Source organism: Kogia breviceps, chromosome 11 (genome assembly GCF_026419965.1).
Source record: "Kogia breviceps isolate mKogBre1 chromosome 11, mKogBre1 haplotype 1, whole genome shotgun sequence".
In the NCBI taxonomy this organism is placed as follows: Eukaryota; Metazoa; Chordata; class Mammalia; order Artiodactyla; family Physeteridae; genus Kogia; species Kogia breviceps.
The window spans coordinates 74,173,997-74,187,574 of record NC_081320.1 but is presented as its reverse complement, the minus strand read 5'-3'; the positions used below and the strand labels follow the sequence as shown (position 1 = coordinate 74,187,574).

Here is a 13,578-nt window from a genome sequence, read left to right as displayed (position 1 = left end):
TCACTAGGAAAATGAGAAATGCCAATTAAAACAGTAAGATAGTATGTTTTACTTATCGGATAATGAAATTTAAAAGTCTGAAATACCATGTATTGGTGGGGATCATGCACTCCTGGTAGAAGTGCAAATTCATACAGCTACTTTGGAGAGCAATTTGGCAACGTCTGATAAAATTAAAATGTGTCATCGATTCCACTTATAGGGGTATGCCCTAGAAAATCTCATAGCACATAGCACATAAGGAATTTATAAGGATGTTCACTGAGACAATTTTTATAATTGGGAAAAATCAGAAACAGCAAAAATATCCATTGTTAGGGGAATGAATAATAACTGATAAATATAAGTGATGGACAACTATATAGGAGTTCAAAACAATGTATAATAGTTTTATATGCACACGTCCTTTCTTTTTGAGGAAACCTCCCAAAATGTATATAAGGGCTAAGACAAGGGCATTCAGAGTCAATATCCAGAATGGGGAACTAAAAGTTCACATCTGAAAGATGGGACTAAAATACCTGAGTTGATTCAGTGTTATATAGCAGTTTTCTGATGAGCCCATTCAATTAGTTATTAGGGAACAGATATCCTAATAAACTTAAAAAAAATTAAAACTGATTAGATTACCTGGTTGAGAATATTCTAGGATGCATGCGAGAGTGCTACGAATTAGAGCTGTCCACTGTTTTTGAGTATCCTCAGTTTTGGCCATTGAAAGTGTCACAATACTTTTGATCCCTTGAAGAGCTGCACTGACTGGTGGAGGAACCTGATTATCTGCAGACTTTATCGCTGTGTCTTTCAATATTCTTACGATTAAAAACAGAATCGTGGGCAGGATTGTCATACATCCTGAAATAAAAACAAATCAGATTGCCTCGTAATTAATAATTCCCATATTATAGTTTTTTCAATTGTTTATATTTTTATGGTTTAATATTATTTCTTTTCATTGAATTTATACAAAATTTACTGCATTACTATTATTATAATTCAATGTTTGAAAAAAATAGAAAGTCACAAGTTATTTCAAAGGAAATATTTTCTTTCTTTTCCCAGCTTGCCTTGTTTTTATTATTTCTAGTACTTCACCTATTTAATAATCATGCCCTTCATAATGAAAATAAGGAAGGAAGGTAGAAAAACAGAAGGAACACAATACCAAATACTTTGAGAAGTACCTGAGAAACTTGGTGAAACATGTAGCAATTCCAAGACAAGTAATCAATCTCACTGTACTAAGTGAGCCTTAGTACTAAGTCAGTCAATGTAGTAACCAAGTCAGGAAACAGATAAGAAGACTATACAGGTAAGCAAAAAAGAGATGGAAGAATCCTAGGATTTGTAGCTGAAAGAACTTTAAGATAATCAAATCAACCACCCACTTAATGAAAGACTCCCTTCAACACTCTGACATGCAGTCACTGTAGTCTGCCTACACAACTTCAATGATGGAGAATTCATTGTTTTCATATCTGTAGGCTTGTGTTGAACTGAAATTTACCTTTATATATCCTGATACCATCTCTACCTTCTAGATACAACAGAGAGAAAGTCTACTTTTCCATCCACTAGTTCTTCAGGTGTCTGCAGACAGCTATTATCTTTTTTGTGTGTGTGTGTTACGCGGGCCTCTCACTGTTGTGGCCTCTCCCGTTGCAGAGCACAGGCTCTTGGACGCGCAGGCTCGGCAGCCATGGCTCACGGGCTCAGCCGCTCCGCGGCATGTGGGATCTTCCCAGACCGGGGCATGAACCCGTGTCCCCTGCATCGGCAGGCGTACTCTCAACCACTGCGCCACCAGGGAAGCCCTTATCTTTTTCAGCTATAATTTTTTTAGTTGCTCCTTAAAGTTGGTTGTCACTCTCCTCTGACATTTGTTAGTTTGTCAGTGTTGCTCAAGAGTAGCAACCAGATCAGAAAATAAAGGGTTTAGTAATTCCACTTTATGTCTATCTGCTAACATTCGATATCTTCCCTCAAACTGTGTTTTTACCTCTTTGCTGAAGTTTGTTTGACATGTATCTGTAAAGGGTATCCTGGGTTTTTGACTTCTTAAATCTTCAGTCTTTCTTTATAGGCTCCTAAAGGTAAACAAACCCTTAAAAAAAAACCCTACTTCTCCTTTAATATTTAAGAGGAAAATAAATCATAATAGCACTTAAATTCAAAGGCAACCTCATCTCTAATACAGTATGACACATTTCCAAATAGTGATCAATACCGTACCAGCAGGCGAACAAAGGGATGGTAAGTCAGAGAGTATGGTAACTGTGGCTGCCACCAAACGAGCACTTTCTTCTGACAGTCGAGTTTTAGTGGCTACGTGACTTGGAGAGTCCGACATCTTGGTACTGAGATGCGGCATATGCCGCACTAAAATGAACATCAACAGCTCCATAGTTGCAAACACAAGAGATTTTCCAGGAATAAGACCACCACTGTCACCTCCTTCTCCTAATACAGGACAGGACTCTTTTTCCATATCATCTTCATCTTGGGTAAAAGAAAATTTGGTGAAATTTCCAACAAACAAAATAAAAAATAGTAGATGAAACAACACAATAAGTATACTTAATAAATTCTTTCAAAAGAATTTACAACTAAATGTTTAACTGATGCCATATGTCTTTCTCAGAATAATTCCTGCCTGACTAGAATTCTGTTTATTTACCTCTCCTTAAAAGTAATGGACAATTCACTTTTTAACTTCAAAAATTTTTATTAGGTATTTTTTATTAGGAATGTATTTCATAATAGGAGTAACACATATGTTAGGCTGAAACATGTGAAGTTGACCCTTTTGAAGGTGAAAGACAGCTGAATATGAGCAATTCCATTTGCGTCATGCTAATGAAAGCAAAATCAATTGCAAAGCTTCTAAATGTCTGGTTAAATTTTTTAATTAACAACTTCCTGGTATTAATATTTTAAAAATTAGAGTACAAATAAATCTACTTCAATGTTAGTGTAATTTCTAGTGCTTACTTAGTGTGTTTCTTTTTTCTTGCAAATAATCCTGAGCAGCTCTTACTATCTGTTGTACAACTCCCGTCACCAGCAGCTGGACGGATGGTGGATTCCAGGTCAGGAGGAGGCGGTGTAAAACACTCAGCAACTCAACACCAATCAGCTGTTATAAATTAATACAGAGAAATTAATTTTAATTTCAAAGGATACATTTATATTATTAAATCTAAGAAAATATACATGTAAAAATAAATAAATTTGGTAGCTAAAATTAATATATTGGACTATGTAGCAAATATTATAACAATCTTGAAAAAGGGTCATATTTTATCCAAACATATTTTCAGTCAAAAATTACTTTATTATGTATTTAAATAATTTTTCCATTTAAAAGAAATCTCTGATTTCTTTTCTCTTTAGGACTAAACAATATTGCTAGCGTCCAGTGCTACTAAAATTTATGATTTCCAATCTAAGTACCCAAGAGTAGTCTACCAGAAATTCTAGGCATTCTGGTAACTCCCTCAGATTCATCTCAGAACTATTACAAACTTCTACCGCTTACTACTCGCTTTAAAAAGCCTCTTACAATCTTCTACATCAAACCCATCCAATGAACCCACCTCAAATTTCAGAGGGAGAAAAAAATTTAACTGCAACCGAAGCCACCTTTACCTCTTTCCTTAAGATCAGTGTCCAGTCCCTGTCCAAGACTGATTAATCTTTCCTCATATGCCTGCTATTCCATCCTGTTTGACTTCCCAAGGATTCTTCAAGGACATCAATCATACCCTGTATGTTGTCAACCTTGCTCTCTAGCTATGCTCCTCTTCCCCAGGATAAATATCTGCTCAAGTCCTTCCTATCTAATTTCCCCCCACACCTCAAAAAACCTCTCAGATCCTTCCATCTGCCTCCATGTTCTCTTCTGTCTCTGTCTTGTTTCTTCCTTTCCCAGATCGAATGCTGCCACTTTCTTCACTCTCTCATTTACTCTTCAATCTTCTATAATCTGGCTTGATCCACCTGAGAAAATGCTATGCCTGAGGTAACCAATAACCTCCATGGGACTCTTTTCTGTCCTTATTTACTGGATTCTGTCCCTTTTGAGACTGTTGTCTGTCCTTGAAACTCTCTCATCTTTGATAACTCTGTGTTTTTTTTTTTTTTTTAAACTGGCATCTGGTCTTTATTTAGTCAGAGCACCAACAAAATGCTAAGTCCTATGCCCCGTGCTGTGGATTTAGTGGTGATTAACTCAGACTTGGATTCTGGATTCTTTTGGTTCTTCTCCTTCCTCTCCAGTATAGTCTCCACTGCTGATTTATTTCCCTCTCAATCCTTATTTGCTATTTATCCCTAAGGTTACAGTCTTGGCCCTCCTTCCTTCTTCCTTTATTCAGTTTTCCGAGGCCAGTGGACTCATTATCTCTCTGGAATTATGAAAATGGCCTCATAATTGACCTCCCTCCTCCCTTTTCATGTCTTAAAAATCAACCACTACATGATTGATGGGGTGATCAAATTTATGTCTGCTGTATTTCTGGAATACACATGTAACCATGTCATTCAATCTACTACATTTACACTCAGTTATTTTGGTTTTAACATAATATGTCACACACCTTCATTCATAGATTAAACTTTATTGGTTTGACCATTTGAAAACAACCCTCAAGTTTCTTGCAGTAATCTGTAGTTTAGCTGAGGCACAGCTTCAGGCTACAAGGCTGGGGTACAAGAAGAACTCATCAGTGAGTAAAGCTTGTAATCACACAGCACATGCTTTGTTTTGTTTCATTTGGGGATTTTTTTCAAGCAGCACCATGTGCAAAACTAATTTTGATATAATACAATAATGAGAACTTTGCTTTTGATTTGTTTGGGTTTTTTGGAAAATTATCCCAAGTGATACCATTTGGTAGTATGGTGTTCAAAGAAATGGTTATTGTTACAAAAATAAAATTCTTAATTAAAAAGAATAACAAATCCAGTGGTAACTTGGTTCTGTAACATGAATAAAATCCTCTAAATATTCCATACATAAATTAGAAAAAGCAATTCATTAACCTTTTTAAATAAGTACTTGAGTCAGCACATAAAAATTTCATTAAATGAGAGGTAAAACTTAATCATTTAAAAGTGACATAATTTATTTAATAGCCTTATAAATCACTTCGGCCCTTTATTATTTTTATTTTTTATTTTTTTTGCGGTACGCGGGCCTCTCACTGCTGTGGCCTCTCCTGCCGCGGAGCACAGGCTCTGGATGCGCAGGCCCAGCAGCCATGGCTCACGGGCCCAGCCACTCCACGGCATGTGGGATCCTCCCGGACCGGAGCACAAACCCATGTCCCCTGCATCAGAAGGCGGACTCCCAACCACTGAGCCACCAGGGAAGCCCTCAGCCCTTTATTAATAGAATCATTAACTGGGACTGAAGCCATCCTTTATTTATTTATTTATTTTATTTTATTTTTTTGGCTGCACTGGGTTTTCATTGCTGCGTGTGGGCTTTCTCTAGTTACTGTGAGCAGGGGCTACTTTTTGTTGCGGCGCACAGGCTTCTCATCGCGGTGGCTTCTCTTGTTGTGGAGCATGGGCTCTAGGCGTGCAGGCTTCAGTAGTTGTGGCTCACGGGCTCTAGACTGTAGGCTCAGTAGTTGTGGCGCACGGGCTTAGCTGCTCCGCGGCATGCGGGATCTTCCCGGACCAGGGCTCAAACCCGTGTCCCCTGCATTGGCAGGTGGATTCTTAACCACTGCGCCACCAGGGAAGTCCCGGAAGACATCCTTTAAATTTTTAGTTTTACTTGGCTGCTGATGAACTGATCAAAGAAGGTACAGTGACAATCTCTAGTCTAGCTGCGCCTGGTCATCCAACTTTCAATATAGGGTCTTAGATGAAGCCAAAATCCTGAATGCTTATAATATTTACTTCATATGTAAGAAAATTATCTTAAGGTAAATATGATATATACAAAGCAGAAATCATCTATTATAGAAATATACTGTACCTGATCTTCTGCAATATGGATTCGGGCATACGGAGAATCTAGCAAGGTGTGTAAGGCCTGTAGACAAGCTGTAACATGTTCAACAGGCTCCTCAGGTCTTGGGGAACAAAGGAACTGTATACTCACGCCTGCGATGTACAAAATAAACACATAAGGTTTGTTAATATAAAACACTTTGTTGCTTTGACACCATTTTTTTCCCCACTTTCACCTACTTAATTTTTTTTACAGATTACTTTTAACATATATTTATTAATGCCTTAAAGTGAGTTCAAAATGATTGTCAAAATAAGCAGCCAAACTTAACACAGGTTGTAGCTCTGCAAGGAGGCTAATAATCACATTGGAAGGGGATGGGGGAGTTCCAAGGTCATCTTGATTAAGAAGTTATTTAAAGACATTTTAAAATAATACATTAAGAATAAATTTATGAAAATTATAAAATTAATTCTCATTAAATGAGTGACAAATTCTTAAGTGTTAAAAGAGCATCTGGGCTTCCCTGGTGGCGCAGTGGTTGAGAATCCGCCTGCCGATGCAGGGGACACAGGTTCGTGCCCCGGTCCGGGAAGATCCCACATGCCACGGAGCGGCTGGGCCTGTGAGCCATGGCCGCTGAGCCTGTGCGTCTGGAGCCTGTGCTCCGCAACGAGAGAGGGCACAACAGTGAGAGGCCCGCGTACCGCAAAAAAAAAAAAAAAAAGAGGCTGTTGGTGGGGCTTCCCTGGTGGTGCAGTGGTTGAGAGTCCGCCTGTCGATGCAGGGGACGCGGGTTCGTGCCCGGGTCCAGGAAGATCCCGCATGCCGCAGAGTGGCTGGGCCAGTGAGCCAAGGCCACTGAGCCTGTGCATCTGGACGGAGCCTGTGCTTCGCAACGGGAGAGGCCACAAGTGAGAGGCCCGCATACCACAAAAACAACAACAACAACAACAAAAAAAGAGCATCTATAAAGCAATTATAAATAAGAATTATTCAAATTTGCTTTAACTTTACATTTTATTATTTCCTTATGAGGCAATTTGTTAAGTGCCAAGTAAAAAGACAAGTTGTTGAAAAAAAAATAGTTTACTTTTTTCCCTTGAAAATTATTCAATATTGCTGTGAGTGAACATGACAGAGAATTTTTAGAGTAGTTTTTAATAATTAAATTTTAAATAAAAAATTCAGTTAATTTAAAAACTGTGATAAAAACCCTCTTTTTACTATCCCTTCTCTGAACTAAACTATAACAATTTTTTCCATAGCATTAAAATGAAAGATATGAAGGAGTTCAAAACATGCCACACCAAAATACACCTTCTTGGCTGAAGGCATCTGAGAAGTAGCAGATGCAGGCAGGGCTCTCGGTCCCCCTTTCTACTTAAAAGCAGGTCATAAAATTCCTCATGAGAAAGGTGCCCTCTCTGTACCAGGGAGGAAACATTCTTACCACCAGAGACAGGAAGTCAATGTTGAAATAGACCTGTCCAAACAAAACTACTAAAATAAGCCTGATCTTCCATTAGTTTCCCCCATATATTTTCTAGTTACTGTCCCACAACTTAACCACCCCTAGCCCAAACCCCTCTGTCTTGTCATACCCTCACAGTTTATTCTTCTTTTTAAAAATATTTATTTATTTATTTTTGGCTGTGTTGGGTCTTTGTTTCTGTGCGAGGGCTTTCTCTAGTTGCAGTGAGCGGGGGCCACTCTTCATCGCGGTGCGTGGGCCTCTCACTATCGCAGCCTCTCTTGTTGCGGAGCACACGCTCCAGACACACAGGCTCAGTAGTTGTGGCTCACGGGCCTAGTTGCTCCGTGGCATGTGGGATCTTCCCAGACCAGGGCTCGAACCTGTGTCCCCTGCATTAGCAGGCAGATTCTCAACCACTGTGCCACCAGGGAAGCCCCTACAATTTATTCTTGTTTGTGTAAAACTGTATACAATCTTCTGGACCTAACGGCTTCTTCAGGTCTTCATTTTCCTTCTAAAGACTCCTGTGTACATGTAAAAATATTAAATAAATTTGTATGCTTTCCTCCTGTTAATGTGTCTTATGTCAGTTTTATTCTTAAGTCAGTCACAGATCTTAAGAGGGTAGAAAGAAGTTTTTTCTCCTCTACAGATACACATTTTCAGAAGTGATACATCTTCAAATACAATAACATGGTTCACCTACCTAAAATCAGATGCATTCTATCTTTGTTAATTTCTGGCAAAGATTTGGCACTAGGCGTTGCTCCTGATGCTTGGTTTAAATTGATGGGTGTAGAACGTTTTTGTAAACCTGCTATTGCTGCTGCTTCTGCTGGCTCTGAACATGTAAATCCTGTGCTATTTAACCAAAGTGCCACTGCATGGAGAATTGGGGCCCAGGAATTCCGATAGTGAAGTCTAGCTGTATCAACAGTCTCAGGAGTATAAAATGCTCCACCTATAAAGCAATCAAAAACATTACTTCTATTATACTCATTTATGAACAACTACCTTAAAAAATAACCATTACATACTGTCTTAGTCCATTTGGGCTGGTATAAGAAAATACCTCAGACTGGGTGGATTATAAACAACAGAAATTTATTTCTCAAATTCTGGCGACTGGAGGTCCGAGATCAGGGTGCCACCATCGTCTGGTGAGGGCCCTCTTCCTGATTCATAACCAGTGCCTTCTTGCTGTGCCCTCACAAGGTGGAAGGGGCCAGGGAGCTCTGTGGGTTCTCTTTTACAAGGGGACTACTTCCACTCCTAGGGGCTCCACCCTCATGACCTAAGCACCTCCCAAAGGCCTCACCTCCTAATTCCATCACAATAGGGATTAGGTTTCAACATCTGAATTTTGAGGTGACACAAATATTCAGATCATAGCACATATAAAACAGCAATTTGGCAAAGAGATTCTTGTACAGAGTTATCGAAACTAACGTCTTTCCTGCAGCTGCTGACCTGGAGTGCCTGTCACTTCCTCGCTGATGCTAGGGTTTCCAGCCTTTTCGCTGCACATGCTGATGCCTCTGAATGCCCTCTACCTTTCCCTACCCGTGGTTCTCTTCCTCAGGCTTCCTCTTCACTGTTGCCAGCAACTCTTAAAACCCTCATCACCTTCCCTTTCTCTCATAGCCAGGGAACTCTGCCTCTTCTTTCTTTTTCACTCTTCTGCAAATTCTTCCCCTCCTCCTGCTTTCTCTATCAAACTGAGGACTGCCACATCTGTCCCTGCATACACACACTGACCAACACAGCAATATACTTCACCGTGGTTATGCATAGTGACTTGTTACGCCCAGTTATTTGGAGTAACCTATGACTTGTTATGCCCAGTTATTTGGAGTAACCTATAGCTCGTACAGTTATTACTGTAACAGTGAGAACATTCTTGCTTGGGCTAACAAGTTTAATGCCATATATGAATTCACAAATTCAGTACAGAGAACATGCTCTAAATGAGAGAAGACTGTCAAGTTTTAAGTCCACAGAAATTTTAAATGTTATTATTACTATTGGTACTAGTCTCGACCAATTCCATTTTGTTTAATTACTACTTTGAACTCTATTAAAAGCAAAACTCCAACTGCAGTACTTACCATCTGGGGGTAGCTGACTAGCAAATTCAGCTGGTAAAGTTAAAAGTGCATAGTCTTTTAATGCTGCCAACCACAGGCGACTGAGTGTTGGCAGTTCAGGTTGTACAAGTGTTATTAAACTGTCTGGTGGTAGTTCATCTATGGTACTGTAATCATCATCATCATCATCAGTATTTTTAATTGCTCTTTTTGGTTTTGACTCTGCTTCTTTTTTAATATTCATAGCAACCACATATACCTAGTAAGATATTCAGGAGGAGAAAATAACAAGGGATAATATTAAGAAATGACATATTCTAAGTTGTTATTATACAGCTGAATCATCGAAAGTGAGTACAGACACTAGAAAGTATACAACTTCGGGATTTCCGGATAACCTCAAAAGAATAATTCCACCTGCTTTGGAGGCAATCATTTTTTTTTTATAGAGCTGACTTCTGACTATTGCTCTCACAGGATATTCCTTGAGTAGGGTTCTCTGAATTTTTTCTGGCTTCTCTTGTTCTACTTTACAAAGCCCCCTTTATATGTGGTTTTCTTTCTTTTTGTTTCTTTTTGCCATAGTGTATAACTTCCTGATTGTTACCTTTGCTTTCATAGATTTATTAGACACAATTAGACAGCAATCAAAGAAAAAAGCTGAGTGGGGGGGAAGGGCACAGAAAGGATTTCCATAAATATCCTTCAAAACCCCTTATATAGTCCTTAAGTGATATTTAGCAATCTAGTCCTTGCAACAGATGGCTGAGCCAAGAATAATACAATTTACTGGCCATATATATTATCTGTATCTTTTCTTTCCACTTTATAAACCAAAAAGATGTATAATAACAACTTCCTAAAATATAATCTTAAAGATTCTTCTTTGCTGAAGTTATTTTTGTTTGTTCTTTTGTTTTTGTACATACATTTTGGCTTTGGCAACTGGCACGTAGCTGAATTACACATCAATGATAAAGCTAAAAAAAAAAAAAAAGGTGGGGGGAGCAAGGGTAAGAAATAAAATTGCACTAGATAAAAATCTTGAGAAAACTATTTCACCCTACACAGTGTCATCTTCATTGTTTGTAAGAGGAAGTCTAGGCATGTCAACAGGGACACTGCAGCTTCTTGAGGGCAGGGTCTTATCTCTATTCTTACAATGAACAGACAGTTATGGCATAGTAATTGACTAGATTAGATGATTACAGGAAACAATGAATCTTCATTTTTGAGAAGAACCATTCCTTAATGCTGTGATGGTCTATAACACTTAGTTACAGTTGGTTAGTCATACTTAACACCTGACAATTTAGAAGCAGAAACCACGGAACTTTTGGAGTAGGGACTTTGAATCTCAAGTTATAAATGTATCACATTCATATTTTCCACTAGTTTTAAGCTCACTTTCTTCCTCTAAACTTATTATTATGCTGATTTTAAGAAAATATCTCAATAAGCACTGTAAGTATACTCAGCCATTCACTCATCAAACCCTTCTTAGGTACTTACTACTCTTGCCTTGCATTTGCTATTGTGCTAGGGCCTGAGGCAACAAAGACAAATAATACATGGTTTTCACCTTCCATGGACTCACAGACTGATACAATGAAAGGAGAGTGAGAAAACTGCTTAGAGAAAGGGATGTTTTTTAAAATTTGTTTTAAATGACCTATCTTCCCACCTCACTACACGCAGTGACTACGTACAGTGCCTGGCACCTAACGAACACTCAGTGGTTTGAGTAATGAATGAATGAATCACAGGAAGCCCCAAGGATGGAAGAATCTTAATGGACTATGAAAAGGTGAGACAGTGGATTCAAAGACAAAAGTTCACCTGTTCACAGGCAAAGATGGAAGGGGGAATTCCAGGCAGAGGGAATATAAAGAGCAAGAGCACAAGAGACAGAAACTAGCAAGGCGTGCTGAGGAAATGGCAAGTGTGTGGTATTAGACTGAGCATAGAATATAAGGCAGAAGTAGCTGAAGACTGTTGGTAATGGGGAAGCGAAGGAGTCACTGCAGTATTTAAAGGTCAGTTGTATGTATTTTTCCTCAAATTTTAATTAAAAAAATTATACCATAAATAGTTTGAAAAATGAGTTTTTTTAATTACTCATAATTCTTATTTCCAGGTTTTCACATTCCAACTTTCTAAGTTATAATTTTCTTGTACAGAGAATTTTGTATTTAATTTTTTTTTTTTTTTTTTTTTTTTTTTTTTTGTGATATGCAGGACTCTCACTGCTGTGGCCTCTCCCGTTGCGAAGCACAGGCTCTGGACGCGCAGGCTCAGCGGCCATGGCTCACGGGCCCAGCCGCTGCACGGCATGTGGGATCTTCCTGGACCAGGGCACGAACCCGTGTCCCCTGCATCGGCAGGCGGATTCTCAACCACTGTGCCACCAGGGAAGCCCTAATTTTATCTATTTATATATCATAAGGGTTTCCATATGAATACTAGTCTTCATAACTGTTATTCTTAATGGCTGCAATGGAAGACATTATACATCTAACAATTTTCCTGTAGTTGAACTTTTATATTTTTTTCTGATTCTTTTTAGCCTTGGGAATCTTAGAAAGATGAGACATAGTTTTCAAAGACAAAGGTGTTCAGTTCTTCACATTATAAGTAAGGTTCCAACTAAACATTTTTGTAAATTTCTCTTTTTCATATTTTGGATATTTTTCCCTAGGATAAAGTTCCAGAAATGGAATTACTGGATCAGTGATTATAAATACTTCCATGGCTCTGAAGAGATACTGCCAAATGCTTTCTAAAAGGGTTCTATATTTTACATTGCTACTTGCAATATGAGAATATATTTTTTAGACTCGTTTTTTAAAAAATATTAGGTTTATTTTTCTTATGAGATATTACACACAAAATATAGAAGAATTAGAAGCATAAGTAAAATGAAGAAAATAAAACCAGACACAATCCTACTACCCAGATGTAATACTGTTAACATTCTAGCCATGTTGTATATACATACTCAGTCTTTTAAAAACTATGTTTGTATATAATATTATACTCAATTTTCTATTCACTTAATACCATCATCTTTGGATCAAGAAATACATTTATTCATATATTGCCTTTTTTTTTTAGAATGATAAACATCGCAGCAAACATCCTCATAGCAGAATCTTTGTATATATCCTTGATATTCCTTAGGATAAATTGGTCAACTAATGTGTACGATTTTAGAAAGTGCTTTGATAATACAATTGACCCTTGAACCAACAGGGGTTTGAACTGTGCAGGTCCATTTATACATGGATTTTTTTCAATAGTAAACACTGCAGTACTACATGTCTAATAAACAGCTAAAAATATGGAACTGGAATGTAGGAGAGAAGTATGGCTAGAAAAGTAGAATTAGAAACTTTCATATACAAGTAAAAGCTACTGGGTATGGGTGTAGATGATGCTACCCACAGAGTATGAAGAGTGAGAAAAGGGACAAGAAAAATGCCAATATTTAAAGAGCAGGCAGGCAAAGAGAAGCCAGCAAGTGATGCTGAGAACGAACAATAAAAGAAAAGAGGAAAACCAAGGGAGTAGTGTCACGGAAGTCAAGGAAAACAAAGTTTCCAGAGGAGACAATATCAAATGCTATAGAGAGGCTAAGTAAGACAGAGACTGAAAAGTGTCCAGTGATTTGGAGAATTACATTATTTGTAACTTTAGTGAAATAATTTCAATGGAGTGCTGAGAGTAAACCCAGATTGCAGGGGATTGAGAAGTGGGTGACTAGCTGAGGACATGAAGATACTGAAACTCGTTCAGTGAACAGAGGTGTGAAGAGGAGAGTGAGTAGATGAGGACGAGCAAGCAGAGGGTGATGGTGAGATACAGAGGCGGGGTAAGTGAGATACAGAGGCAGGGGTAAGTGAGATACAGAGGCTTGTGGGGGGTAAGTGAGATACAGAGGCGGGGTAAGTGAGATACAGAGGCAGGGGTAAGTGAGATAGAGAGGCGGGGGTAAGTGAGATACAGAGGCAGGGGTAAGTGAGATAGAGAGGCTTGTGGGGGGTAAGTGA

The 13,578-nt window shown here is 38.5% G+C and overlaps 1 protein-coding gene across 1 annotated transcript in view; it reads right to left on the bottom strand.

The window, feature by feature from the left end:
* The window catches only part of HEATR5B (HEAT repeat containing 5B), an 89,952-nt gene that overhangs the window by 10,121 nt on the left and 66,253 nt on the right, over nucleotides 1-13,578 (bottom strand). The window contains exons 28-33 of the mRNA XM_059079287.2: nucleotides 9,551-9,788; nucleotides 8,149-8,403; nucleotides 5,990-6,117; nucleotides 2,992-3,136; nucleotides 2,233-2,499; nucleotides 631-855 (exon numbers count right to left, since the gene is read on the bottom strand). Coding sequence (XP_058935270.1) covers nucleotides 631-855; nucleotides 2,233-2,499; nucleotides 2,992-3,136; nucleotides 5,990-6,117; nucleotides 8,149-8,403; nucleotides 9,551-9,788 — 1,258 coding nt within the window. The remainder of the gene's footprint in view (nucleotides 1-630; nucleotides 856-2,232; nucleotides 2,500-2,991; nucleotides 3,137-5,989; nucleotides 6,118-8,148; nucleotides 8,404-9,550; nucleotides 9,789-13,578) is intronic.